Source organism: Colossoma macropomum, unplaced genomic scaffold, assembly GCF_904425465.1.
Source record: "Colossoma macropomum unplaced genomic scaffold, Colossoma_macropomum, whole genome shotgun sequence".
Lineage (NCBI taxonomy): Eukaryota > Metazoa > Chordata > Actinopteri > Characiformes > Serrasalmidae > Colossoma > Colossoma macropomum.
Window position 1 is genome coordinate 44114391 of NW_023494787.1, and position 14459 is coordinate 44128849.

A 14459-nucleotide genomic window follows, 5' to 3' on the forward strand; every position below is an offset into this window, starting at 1 on the left:
ACATGCTGGGGGCTGTAGTTGTTCAGCAGCTTGCATGGGCACGCAACCAGCTCTCTCATAATACCTGCATTAGTTCTGCCTTGTGCAGCTTCAGCTGCATTGCTTGACCAGAATCAGCCTCAGGTTCACTAGGTTGCGCGCACATGTTGATTTCTTTATCTACACCTTTCGACTCAGCTTATTAATGCACATTATTCTTTGAAGTCAGACCACAAATATTAAATAAATAAATTTACAAAAAGGAAAAAAAAAAAATCTGACTGGATCTGTGGAGCAACACTGCCACCTATAGGAGACTCATTCACTGGCCATTTTATCAGAAACACCTCCCTTATACTGCCATCTGTTTTTGCCATCCTCTATCTCTTAATTAGTGGTCAGTTTCTGACCACAGAGCACTCTCGGCTGGGGCGGACCACTCTAAATCTAGCAAAGATGCCCCAGTGCCTTATACACACATACTGGTGCCACACTCTGATCTGGTACCCAACAGCCCCGTCATCAGAAACTGACCAGTAGTGAATGAGGTAGAGGGGGGTTGATAAACTGTGCAGCAACAGCTGGGCTAGTCTGTAACTGTACACAACGGATCTACGAGGTAGGTGGACCTCATAAATTGGTCAGTGAGTGTAAACACAAGGTTTCTAATAAAGTGGACAGTGAGTGGAAGAACAAGGTTTCGATTAAAGTAGTCAGTGAGGGAATAAAAGTAGATGTTTCTATTGAAGTGGACAGTGAGTGGAAGTACCAGGTTTTAATACAGTGGACAGTAAGCAGAAATACAAAGTTCCCAATACAGTGGACAGTAAGTGGAAGTACAAGGTTTCTAATAAACTGGTCAGTGAGTATGTAATATGCTCTCACCTTTTTTTAAAAAGGTACTCCTCTCTTTCGTTTTCCTTTTTGCATTTTTCCTCTTTATTTTACCCTCTTTTTCTGAACAATTTTCTGATCGACATAGAAAAAGACTTCATTAGTTTGTTTGGTCCACCAATTGTTTGGCCATTCTTGGTCTAGTGGTCTACCTTGGTTCTGGAGGAACACTGTCCTGCATATTTTGGTGTTTTTCTGCTCAAACACTTGATCTATCTCATCAAATCATTAACAAGATACAAATACTAAACTGTGCAGGACAGGGTGATCCAGGATCAGGCTGGGGAACTTGTGGGCTACAAATAGAGATCTGCTACGTGAGATCAACTAGGATGACAAAGTTAGGTTTTGGGCCAGGTTCAGACAGATTCTTCACATACATCATCAGGCTTGGGTTTGTAGTGTAATCAGAGATTTTGTAGTGGATTTGTTTATAGTTGAAGGAATAAGGCTATGCAAAATTCACACACTTGCGCTTTCTCTCGTCCTCTCAATGTTATGGTCTATAGCTGCATTTGGACCAGCTCTAGAGTTTGAGGAGTGGGTGAACGTGCCCTTAAACGAAACCGGGGATGACGTTCCAGTCACGGTCAGTCTTGATCACATCATGGATGATGAGAGGGACGTGTTGGGTTGGTGGAAAGATCACAGTGGATCTCTACACTTGTTTGTTAAGCATTTCTGCAGTAGCAAGAGGAACTTTAGAGCGGCAGGGCCAACACTGACAGCTGATCAGTCAGGAGTGGATTAAGTGACTCTTATTAATCCCACAACAGAGAAATTTCACCTAAATTTAACCCATCCGTGCAGTGAAACACCACATATACACTAGTGAACACACACACACTAGGGATCAGTGAGCACACTTGCCCGGAGTGGTGGGCAGCCCTATCCATGGCGCCTGGAGAGCAGTTGGGGGTTAGGTGCCTTGCTCAAGGGCACTTCAGTCATGGTACTGTCGGCTCAGGGGATCGAACCGGCGACCTTCCAGTCACAGGGCTGGTTCCCTTACCTCCAGCCCATGACTGCCACCTGGATGCTGTGCTCTGTCAGGTATGATCAGCAATTCCACAAAACCATACTGATAAATACTGTCAGTGTATTTACAGATGTGTAAAATAGCATGAAGATGGCATGTTGCAACAAAGCAAAGCACTGTAAAACCACCTCAGTGATATTTCATCTCGGTTAGCACATGAAAGGTTTGGGTCGAGTTTGGGTGGCAAATTTAGCAGTAAGATTCAGGCCTTGTCCTGTTGGGTCAGGTCTCAAAGTCACAGATACGGGTCAGTTCAGGCTTCACTTTCATGCCCATGCAGATCTCTAGCTATGAGGCCAACAGCAAACCCATTTCACCACCAGAAGGGGGCGCCTGTGAGTCATGGGGAAGTAATGAGTGTCTCCACTTAAGCCAGCATGTCTTTCACCAACCTACTGCAAAATTCTTACAGTGGGTAACTGCAGCAGGACAGCCATCATAAAGTGGAATTTTCCATTAAAACCTGATGAAATATTAAGCAAAATAAAGCTTGCAGAAAGAGAAGATATGGTAATTTATGCAGTGACAAGAAGTAATGGTGGACAGATGCGCCTGACCTGAGATGACTCTTCATCCGAGCAGATGGTGGATGGTGACACTATGCACATTTTATGACTAATCATGTGACCAGCAACAAGTCAGTAATGGGCATCTCACATCAGGAAACTACAAAAAAGTACAGTGACAAATGTAGATCATAAAACACATGACACCTTATCATCTGGGAAATGTGCTCGACATTTATAAAGTCTCTAGGGACAGTAGACAGCTGTACTGTAAATGTTACATACACAATGCTTAACTAGAAGGCACCTGGACATAAGAACCTGCCTCGCATGTAGAGCACAGACTCTGGCTCAATCAGGCAAACTACAGCGATACAATATCCCAACGCGTCTTCCTCACCATTAACTACTGCATACAGGAATCGGCTCAGACTACACTCCTTATTCCTTATGGACAAAACGCTAGTAAGACAATAGTGGTGTTGTGATATCTAAAATATATTATTTCTTATACATAAATATGAAAGTCCTAAATGTTGCACATCTTTAGTTTTCTTTTATTTATTTACACATTAATTGCTGATAAACTGTGTTGTGTGCAGTAATCTTTTATGGACATGTGACCACACAATATTTAATATTCCTTTTTAAAACAATGAATAACTTATGATCTCTCAGCACAAAATCGTATATTTTCTTTGCAAAAAATCTGTAGATGGAACTGTAATAAGCTGTCATGAAATTAGAGGAGCTTAAAGAAGAATTTCACCAATTTTTTTAAATTTCTGCATAATAACATGATTAGGATGTAAAGAAAATGATTCAGAGTAGGTTGTTGTGAAATGCACAGTTCTACAGAAACTTAAAAAGTCAGAATTATGGACAATAGTGATGGCCAGATTCCTGCCTTCCGCCCAATGACCGCTGGGATAGGCTCCACCTCCCCCCGCGAACCAGAAGCATAAGCGGCTTATAAAATGTGTGTGTGTGGTGATGACAGGAACCAGACATCTAAAGTGTTATATGCTAAAAGCTTTTTATGAAATGATTCTACCTTATTCTGTGATGGCTGAGACACCGTTTTGTGTTAGTTTTTGGTCTAAATGAATATTTTAAAATCCATTCAAGGTGGAGAGGAACATGAACAGCACTGTAAAGCATTTCACTTCTGTCGGGACAAATCTTGCATCTCCGTTTATGTCGTTTTTCAGTTTTTGATATAATTTCAAAATGCCTGTTGTCCTTTACATTGTGTGTAAATTTCATGATAAATGGACCAAAAAAAAAATTGACTTGAATTAAAAGTAAAGTATGTTCTTTCCTTCTCCGGTAAAGTTGCCATTTTGGATATACAAGGTTTTGATCCGCCAACAGCAATTTATTGGTTCACCAATAAAAAGGCTATATTTGCACTGTAGACGCATCCCCTGGTTCCCATCACCACCGTGTTAAGAAATCTGAGTAGGCAAGTTTTTCTACAACAAACTATTTAATAAGAAACCACTCTGAACGACTGATTGAATCAACTATGGTTGGGCAATATGATAATATTTACCGTTACTGTGATAAATTACTTCACAATGTGTCACAATATACTCTGCTGAGCAGTCAGTACTTAACACTTCCCATCTGCATGTTTCATTGCAGAGCATAAGACCTGTTTAATTGGATTTAGTGCTGAACTGTATGCAAAATATTGACTTTAAATCATCGTATTTATAGTTTTTGAGTGTTTTTTTTTTTAAATGTGGCACTACTTATCTTATTTTCCAATGTATCAGATGTCAGAAAAAATAGAAATTGTGACGTTAAACATCATGAAAACTTCTTGAAGTGTTGAAATATCACATTTTGCCATATTGCCCACCTCTAATGTCAGCCATTAAATTATGCAGAAATTTTGATGCATTGATGGTATTCCCCTTTAAATATGGTGCTGATTGTCTTAACAGTCTTGCATTGCAGGGTATGTAGTATTTAATACTCCATTAATATTTATAAATGAAGAAATGTTTGACCTTATCAACTGGTTTCTAATGTGCTCTCTCTCTCTCTCTGTCTCTCTTTCATACAGACGCTCAATCATTCCATTATAATTGCACACGTAGGCAAGCATTTGCAAAGGAGCAGCGCGCAATGGCCTTTGCATTATGTCTGAGTGAATGTTTAAACTGAAAAACTGTGAGGACAACAGGAAGGTCAAGGCATGGGACAGAGAGAGGGTAGCTATGGTTACAGGTAATCATCTTCTGATCGGCGCTGACAAGGTAGCCTCAAGCTGATGAATTAATCATTTGTCCGATTCCATGCACACTTTGTGAAACGTGTCGTATGGATGCATCCTATTTGCCTAAAGCATCCAAACCCAATTCCCTCCGCGGTTTGTCTTTGTTTGATGAACGGGAAAGGCTGAGGGATGGAGTGGAAAGAAAAATGCACGAAATGGTTCCAACTTTCTCACTCGCTGACCTGACCAGAACCTGTCAGAATAAAGTCCACATACAAGAGTATCCTCCATCTCTCTCTGTCTCTCTCTTTCTCAGCACCCTGAAGAGAGCAGCGGTCTGGGGCGGATGATGAGCCGTTATAGGGAGTTGCTCCAGGGCTGGGGGGGTGGCGCTGTACAGCAGCTGCGTGGGGGGGGTGTAATGGGTCACTTGTTGAGCGTGATGTTGGCGTAGGAGGTGGGGATGTAGCCCTCATCACCATTGTTTCGCCGCACCCTCGTCCAGCCATCGCCCTTGTCTTCCTCCACCACAGAAAGAACCTCACCCTCCTGCATGGAGATGGTGCCCTCACTGGAGCCTGTTAGTAAGAATATAACTTATTGTAGGCACAACTAGGGCTGAGTTTGAAAACATTCAATTCCAATACAAATACCCATACGGATACTTTTCTTTATACTTTCTGTTAAAGGGGAATTCCTTTAGATTCCTTTAGACTCAGATTTCTTTACAGTGGTGGTGATAGGAGCCGGGGTCACAAATATAGCCATTCAACTTGCTATCCAAAACCACCAATGCACCTACACGTCTTCCAAGTTCTATTAGAATGGTAAAATAATGCTATTTCTTTTTTTTTGTTCTCTGAGCACCGTTTTACCTTAAAACAGCCTGCATAATCCACTCTGCCATGAATGCATTAAAAAATACATTACAGGCCAAAATATTTTCTCAAAAGTATCTTAAAACAATGTCTCAGACATCAATCAACATTTTTGTAACCATTTTGTGTAAAAACTTCCTGTGAATGAGCTTTTAGAAGCATTGAACATTTTGGACATCTGTTTCCTATCATCACCACTGTGAACTGACTCCGTAAGTTTCTCTAGAACAAACTATTTCATTTTGAACCACTGTGTAGGATTTCTTTTGTATCGTAACAATTTAATTATGCAGAAATTTAGAAAGAACAGTAGAATTCCCCTTTAAATTACAAAGTGAAGTGGGCATAGCTTAACCCTTTGGAGGCTGGTGAAAACTATTAACTCTGATAACTACTTAAAAGCTACACTACGCAAGTCTACGCAAGAGGACAGCTGAGAGGATCATCGGGGTTCTTTTTCCCCTCCATCAAGGACATTTACACCACACGCTGCATCTGCAAAGCCACCAGCATTGTGGACGACCCCATCCATCCCTCACACAGACTTTTCTCACTGCTGCCGTCTGGCAGAAGGTACAGGAGCATCCGTACCATCGCTGCCTGCAACAGCTTTGTTCCTCAAGCAATCATGTTTTTAAACTCACAAGGACTGAACTGAAAACCTCCTCATACAAATACTTTACACTCATACACACACACACATACACACACACACACACACACACCTCTTTTGATGCTCTACTTGCACTATCTGGAACATTGCTGCTAATACTGTGTTCTACTGAAGTACTGTATATCCTCCCTCAGTAACTGCTGTGCTCACGAATGTCATAATCTGACTGCGTATATCCATATCATAGCATGTTACGTATCTCTGCACCTCATCCTCACTACCTCGTGTTCAGAAATGAGTGCCGTGTCGGTGCTGCACTGTCCTGTCTGTTTACTGTGTCTAATGTCTGTTTCATTTATCGTATTTATTGTATTGTTTCTAGTTTAATGTTTTGCACACTCACGTTTGCACTTTGTCTGTACTGTTTATTTTGTTCCATGTTGCACCATGTTGGTCCTGGAGGAACGTAGTTTCTCTCCACTGTGAACTTGTACGCAGATGGAATTGACTTGACTGTAGCAACACATTTACATTTATGGCATTTGGCAGACGCTCTTTATCCAGAGTGACTTATAATTTTAATAATTTTACACAGGTAGGCGAAGGTAGTGTTAGGAGTCTTGCCCATGGACTCTTATTGGTACGGTGTAGGTGGTTGCAGGGGATTGAACCCCTGTCTACAGCGTAGAAGGCAGAGGTGTTACCCACTACACTATACCAACTACCTAGCAACACTTTACTTGAAGGGTGTCTACATAAAGCCTTACATGGCATTATACATAAACAATTTATAACATGTTCATGAATGTTTAAATCAAAATTCATAATCATATATGTTTTATGTGATATTAATATCAAATGTCATTTTCAAATGTCAGAGACATTTCTTTCAAAATAAAAGTCATCTTATTATATTATTATTATTATTATATTATTATCAGGGGAATTCCTCATTTCTGGACAGACAAAATAAAAATGACCTTGCTTTGCCCATTTGGTCACCAAGTTCTTTGAAACTTGGGCATATTTTGCCTACACTTTCAATTTCTTTTTAATTATTTGTTTCTTCTTAAGTATTTGTGTTTTGCACTTTATTCTTTTTCCCTTTTTATTCTATGTCTTCTTTAAAATTTTATTGTGCCAAAAGCTTAACTCAACAGCCTACACACTGTTGAGGAAAACATTTTTATTTATTTTTATTTTTTTATTTATCCTAAGTGTAACTCGCGAGGGGGTAAATGCAAGCACTGTTATCACAAAGAATACTTACAGGTTATATTTTATTTTTAGGGGTTTCTTCCTCGCTTCTGGTATTATTCTGGTACAATTATGATTGTGCATTGGTTATCTTATTTAATTGACACTGTGTGTGTTTAATTATTGTACTGTTGTCCCAGGGATTAATCCATTTTGTTTAGCCTTTACTAAAAGTTATGAAACTCAGACTGATATGCATGTTATGTGGATCTTTCAATTGCAACACAAAGTAGTCTACTTACATTCATGGGGCTATTCAGCATCTACAGGGAATGGTCTGTATTATGTTGTATTATAATGGCCCTGTCAGATTCCTTCATCCAATGATTCTCACCACCATACTAAGATGGAGTTGAAGATAATAGACTGTCCATGTAGTAAAGTGGCATGCAAAGCAACAAACGTTCACGAAAAAACAAATAATTACAAAGAAGTATAAAGTACAAAACATGCCTGAGTGTCAAAGCACTTAATGACCAAATGGACACGGCGAGGCAATTCTTATTTTGGCTGTCCAGAGATGAGGTGTTTCACTGAAAATTAAATAAAATAAAAAATAGGACTTTTATTTTGAAATTGTCTCTCAGAAAAATGATAGTCTATATTAATATCATGTCATGTAAAACAATTGATAAATGTTTATGATTTAAGCATTTATGAACATGTTATGAAGTGTTTATGTAAGATGTTGTGTTATGTAGACACCCTGCAAGTAAAGTGTTAAGTTTTGGGGATTTGGAGACCTCTCTGGTGGAAGTGTGTAACTGCATGCAACGTGTGGAAAAACAGTTTGTAACTTGTGATGATTACGAGCGCACTGAAAGGGTATACAAACGAAACCTTGGTGAAGGACGTGTCTTCTGAGGATGTGAGTGAATTATCTAGCATTTTTATCATATCTTCATCAGTATAGTGCTGATTTTGCATTTTAGATGTAAACAGTGAGCCAGACCTTTTTTTTCGGCCTGTGCGAGTGACGATCGCTGCCAAATCCAACCCGACATGACACATTTGACTTTTAAATCATTATTTCAGGCTTCACAGGGCGACTCACAGCAGCACACACAAACCATATTTTAGCATCTCCTGACTTCGTAATGCTCCTTTTTTTCAACAAATAATAATAATAATAATATTATTTAAGATATATTTTATTTATATAGCACTTTTCATGCCTGTGGCAGCTCCAAGTGCTTTACAGACAGGTGATAAAACATAGTTATACAAGAAATCATAACAAATCCTTTAACAAATCTTACATAATGTTAATAGTCAATAGCAATGCAAAGCAATTTCATTCACACCTGGAAAGTTGTAGAGTGCTGTGCATTGGCCAATAGGAGTAGACAGCTCCTCTTCCTCAAAGTCATCGTCAAACTCTGCATAGATGGCCTGGGAGGCATCAGGGGTGCTCTCATCTGACTGGGCTCCATCAGGACTGGATGGAGAGAGACAAATTTGTTCTTTAAGTGATTTGTCAGAACGAGCTAACGTTCTCCTTACAAACATCACTAAAGCTCATTGTGTTACATTACTAATGTCACTGGAATATTTTAAGCCAAAGCAGCTATTTAAAAAAAAATTCAGCAGCTCGTCCTGTCAGAGGTATATACATTAGCTAGCTAACTGTATACAACTAGTAACTTGCTTGTAACTTGTAAACAGTTTTTACATGAAAAAAAAATGCCATCTGTTTATCCTGGAAACATATTCATCAGCTAACGAACTAGAACTTTAGAATGTTAAATCGGTTATACGACGCTGGTTTGTCGTAGTTCTACATATTTATTATTATAGCACTTATCCAATGCTTATCATGTACTGTACCACAAAATTATGGGCTCAAACAAAGCACCACACATTTTTTTTCCATAATGGTAATTTAGCTCAGTCACTCAGTTTGCCAAATATTTTGTTGTTACACTTCTTTACATTCACAGACCACATTTATGCCAAAAAAATTGGTTAGTGAGTTCATTTATATGAATAATCAACTGTAAAATACTCATTTTTCGTAGTCCTACATAAGAACATATTCATTTTTGATTTTCTGTCTGCCACTGTTGCATCAAACTCTACAGCACACCAAATATCGTGCCATTCTTGGAGTCGGTGGTGTTGTCAGTGCGGTGTGATGAGCCAGATGATTAGGAATGACACCGTGAACATCCCTTTTACAACACTGTTTTCACTTAAGAGCATTGCCCTCACTCACTGTCCACTACTGTGGACTGCAGTTTTAGCTCATGTGCAGTATAGCTCACTTCAAAGCTTCGAAGCCTAATAAAACTGTACACCCACGTACCACTTATTATCTTAAGACAATATCAGGGTATGAGAACTTTGATCCTAGCATCTACTGCAAAATGAATTACACCTGAGGACATTACCAAGACTTTTTTCTCATGGAAAACCATCATGTGTTGCAGGAACACCTTCACTTAATTGCTGACTTCACTCAAGTCACGATCAACTTCTCTGCCAACAACTGAACTGCCTTTGTTGAATGTTGTGAATTGAAGCGGTTCAGTATTTTTATTGTTTTGCATTGCTTGGAGTCCAGCCAACCCTCAAGCACTGATAACCGCCCCCCTACTTCTGAACCTGAACTTTATTTAAAGCAAACATGCGAGTTTGAGATAAGCTTATCGTGCATGTGTGCTGTGTAGCTTGTCTGGAAGATAAGACTGACCTGTACACATTGTTGCCAGTATTGTTGTTCAGTGAGTGAGTGGAGTAACGGAGAGTGTCTCCTCGACCTCCAGCTCCCGCGAGCCACGACTACAACACAGAGACGCAAGAGTGTGAGAACGACAGTATGTGCTTGGATGCATTTGAAAACAGGGTCTTTGATGTACCTCGTATTTGCTGAGCTCTCCCCGAAGCCTCTCGATGTTGTGGGTAGTCTGGGTGATCTGTGGGGCCAAGCTGGCAGGATCGCCCATCTGAGGATTCTTCTCATATACGTCTTTCATCTTTCCCAGAGCCTCACTGCATAGAGAAAAGAGAGATAAAAAGATAAGAGGATAGACGAGAGAAGACTGTTATTTTGGCAAAAAGAAATTACAAAATTTAGCCTTTACCTAAAATGGAGTCAATAATCTAAGGCATGTTTGGTGTCTGAAGTTTGCCTAAATCAGGCCTGGTGTCAAGGAGGTGGACGGGGTTGATAGTCGTTCAGGCTCAGATGTAATCTCATAGCAAGAATAGACGCCTGGGACAACTATAAATGTTTGGTGCTAGAAATCTGCCACAAACAAGGACACTCCCCACTAAAACTAACACCCAAATTCCTATAGCCTGTGCTCTTTCAAATGGTTGCCACAGAATTTCAAAAATCAGATTCAAAGCTTAAATACCTCTAAGAGCTCAACATAGCAAAAAGTATTTCCACCACACAACAGCACACACAAATATGGCATGTAATTAATGTGCATTAATTTATACTATTTTGATTTAAACCAACTGGTTGTAAAAGTGTGGATGCAAGAGTGTGAGAACGACAGTATGTGCTTGAATGCATGTGAAAACAGGGTCTTTGATGTACCTCATATTTGCTGAGCTCCCCCCGAAGCCTCTCGATGAGAATGCATGTTTTCTCAGTGTGTTAGGTCAGTTTCTGACCACAGGACCACTGGAGGCTGAACAGTTTTGATGGCTGACTGTTCTGAATTAGTTCAATATATTAAATGACCTGTTCTTTAGGAATCATCTAACAATTTGGCTAGGGACATCCCAATTTGGTTCCCCCTCCGAGCACTCGAGTCTTTCTGATCCTGAATGTAATCCAATCTTTTTGTTTTCATAGATAAAACAGATGCATTTTACAATTTAAGGAAGATTAAGGCTAGACTGCCAATTAAAATTACTTTATTTTAACAATGTGCACAATGTGACATTCTGGACTGATATTTTTAGATATTTGCTGTAATTTGTAGCTTATCTTGTGGCATGTGTTACTTTTTGGCTTAATGTTTCACATGAGACTGGGGGAGCTATGGACAGGCTCAATCTGCCCTGAGAAGACATCAAGCTAACCGCCAGAAAGATATGAGGAGGAAATTGCTTAAAATGTTTAAAATATATACAAAACTTTTTGGTAATTTAAAATATTTTAAATTATGGACGCTGTTTTGTTTTTAGGACAGACATATTTGCTTTCTGTGTCTTTGTTGTATTGTGGCCAATCAAAACCATGACATGCAGCGTCATTTCTGAAAATGCAAAAATGCAACCCTGACGTTCTTTTTCTGAATTTGTGGATTACTTGAAATGCTCTAAAAAAAAATAATAATAATAATAAGCTTTAAATAGGCTAAGTTGAAGCAAATATCTAATTCCTCACATGAAGTGATCAAAGGTATGACATACCGTAAATGTTTCAATCTCGCTGCGGCAGTATGCTTTAGCTAAAGACGTTTGGTTGTTTAGGTTTTTACATGGCTTACATCACTAAAAACTAAATTTCCCCATCTTTTTGCTAGACTGCCTAGTGGGCTGGCCTAAAAGACGCAGTTTCGCTCACTGACTGACTGACGAACTTTGGTAAAGCACGCATGCATGAAAACTGTAGCTAACCCTTGGTAGGAGGTAGGAATGCACCCAGCCTGCCAAACGAAATTCGTCCAACAGAGGTGCAGACTTCTTATATTACACAGTGTTAGGTAAGCTAAGGCTATGTGGGCGAGTGTCCTTGTTTGAAATATTATGTTGGGGGTTGCCACGAGCCAACAGAAAGTTTAGTGGCTCCTTGTCGACTTTTTTCAGGTAAATGAGCATGTTAAACTGGCATTAGGCGAGAGCGTGCTGCGGGAAATGAAAGAAAAAAATAATGCAAAGCGTAGCCAACTTTAAATGCTGAGTAGAAGAGGGCATTTGTTATTCAAGTTTATATTTGTAAATGCAAAGCATTAGAATGTCAAGGAGAAAATGTATTATGTATTATAAATGTTATTTTAATCTAAAATGGTGCACAAACAGTTCATTAAACTATGCAACACAGAAGTAAACGGTGGGTGCGGCCGATTATTTGCAATTTAAATGAACTTGTAATGAATGGTAATTAACACTGCATTCCTTATTTAAATGGTCACTTAAGTAGCCATTTTTTTAAGCACCCAACAGCCAGCTAGTGGTGTTTGGATTTAGCTTATCAGATGGTGAAATGCCTTTCAAATGATGTGAGATTGGCTATTTAAGATTGATACAGATATGTTTGGGGTTTAGAAAGTAATGTAGATGTAATGAGAACTGTGAGATTACTTATTACTTCTGGCGAAAAGCACAGTGATCCCATTACAGTTTGAGAGAGGTAGTAATTCGTAATGGAATATTTTTTGATCAGCTACCTCACCACTGGTTGGTGATGGGCCAGTTTCTTAATTTGGAGCATAACCATAAGTTTTGTGTTTTTGAAGCAGATTATGTGTCGAGCTAAAAACTTTGAAAAGCTAATTTTGGACTGTATGTCTGTGAGCTGGTTAACTGCCCTTTGGGTTATGTATATTAGTGTTCCAAGCACTAACATGCTGCTACAGGCTTTATTACAGTAATATTGAACCTACAAGCATGGGTTGTCATGTACTGACAAGTGTCCCCAGATATGTGCCCCAGAGCGTGAGGCCTGGCGATCTAGTAAAACTAGGCTTGCCTAGTCTTACTTTAATAAAAGAGGTTGTTGTAGTATGTAAACAATGTTCAAAACATACCAAAACATACAGTTCACCTCCCAGTCCATACCGTCTGTTTATGGGAACCAAGCTGCACAAATCGACGTTTCACATTTGTTATTGTATTGTAGCTTTGATTTAGGTAGTATCATGACCGCACTGCTCTTTGCAACTGGCTATAGCCTGAGGTCAAGACACCTTGGGAGACAGCACATTTAGAAATGTATAAAATGTAAAACAAAGCTCTTCTCCTGTTACCTTGATTTTGCCTGCCTGCCTACAATGAATAGCCTGTCCTACAAATTATTCTACTACTGGCACCGGCCTAAATCACCTTATACATGCCTCAAGCAGTGTAGATTGTTTAATCTCAAATAGACTTCCTTATGTGGTTACTACTATATGACAAACTATCTTTAAATATGCACAAAAGTGAAGATAAAATCCAGCCACTACTTTTGAATTTAGCTTTGCAGCACACATTTGTCCATATCTGTAGATAACAGTATGTCACACAGTATCAGAAACCACATAAGCAAGTCTATCTGAGATTACTTAACAAGTATGTGAAAAGGGTTTTCAGTTCACACAAGGCTAATTGATGGTTAATCAGCCTCTATAAATTGTTAGCTACATTAGCCTCACAGCTCCAGGGCAAAACTTAAGAAGCAAACTGCAGACACCAAACTTGAGCTTGCATGATGGACTGCATTCAGGGTAAAGGGTGAAAATGTGCAAATTTGTTTTTTATTGCCAAACTGATGCTTTAACTTCAGATGTCTACACCACAGAATCTCCACGGAGACCTCGAGCAACAAAGAAACCCCCAGACCCTAGTGACCCCAGGGATCTTGCTCTGGCTAGTTGTCATAGCGATGGTTGCCAGGGAGATGGCGCGCCACACCGCTTACCTCTGATCCAGTTCCTTCTGTAGCTCCTTACTGATGTCATCGATTTTCTGCTGCAGCCGCTTCCTGCGCTGCTCCGGCGGGAGGTGGCCAAAGTCCTCTGTGGCAGCCGGCTGAGGAGATGGGAGTGGAGATAATGTCACTCGGGCAGAGCAAACATGCACATACACAAACGCACACCACATAAAAAACACCCACACATGCTGCTGACGGTCCAGCACCACAAGCCCAGCATTAAATGAGATCTGAAACAGTGAGGGGGGAGAAACTTAATGTGAAAATGTGAGAACAGAAAATTTAGCACCAAGGGAACATATCTTTAAATCGCTTGAATTAACTCATAACTGTTATGCTTTTTACTAACATACCTGCCATTCAGTGGAGCTTCACATGAGATCTAGCAAGTAACTGGAACTCTGCGGTTTCAAACACAAACTAGCTAGCCTCTTGTCTGTGAATGTTTGCGCTCGCATAATCACCCTTTCCTGT

At 39.7% G+C, this 14459-nt stretch overlaps 1 protein-coding gene across 2 annotated transcripts in view; it reads right to left on the reverse strand.

Moving 5' to 3' along the window:
• Positions 1-2632: 2632 nt before the first annotated feature.
• Positions 2633-14459, reverse strand: part of trip10a (thyroid hormone receptor interactor 10a) — a 42663-nt gene continuing 30836 nt past the window's right edge. For both annotated transcript variants that reach the window (XM_036567520.1, XM_036567519.1), the window contains 5 exons: positions 13974-14083; positions 10252-10384; positions 10086-10174; positions 8698-8831; positions 2633-5223 (listed from right to left, as the gene is read on the reverse strand). In XM_036567520.1, coding sequence (XP_036423413.1) covers positions 5072-5223; positions 8698-8831; positions 10086-10174; positions 10252-10384; positions 13974-14083 — 618 coding nt within the window. In that variant the 3' untranslated portion in view covers positions 2633-5071. The remainder of the gene's footprint in view (positions 5224-8697; positions 8832-10085; positions 10175-10251; positions 10385-13973; positions 14084-14459) is intronic.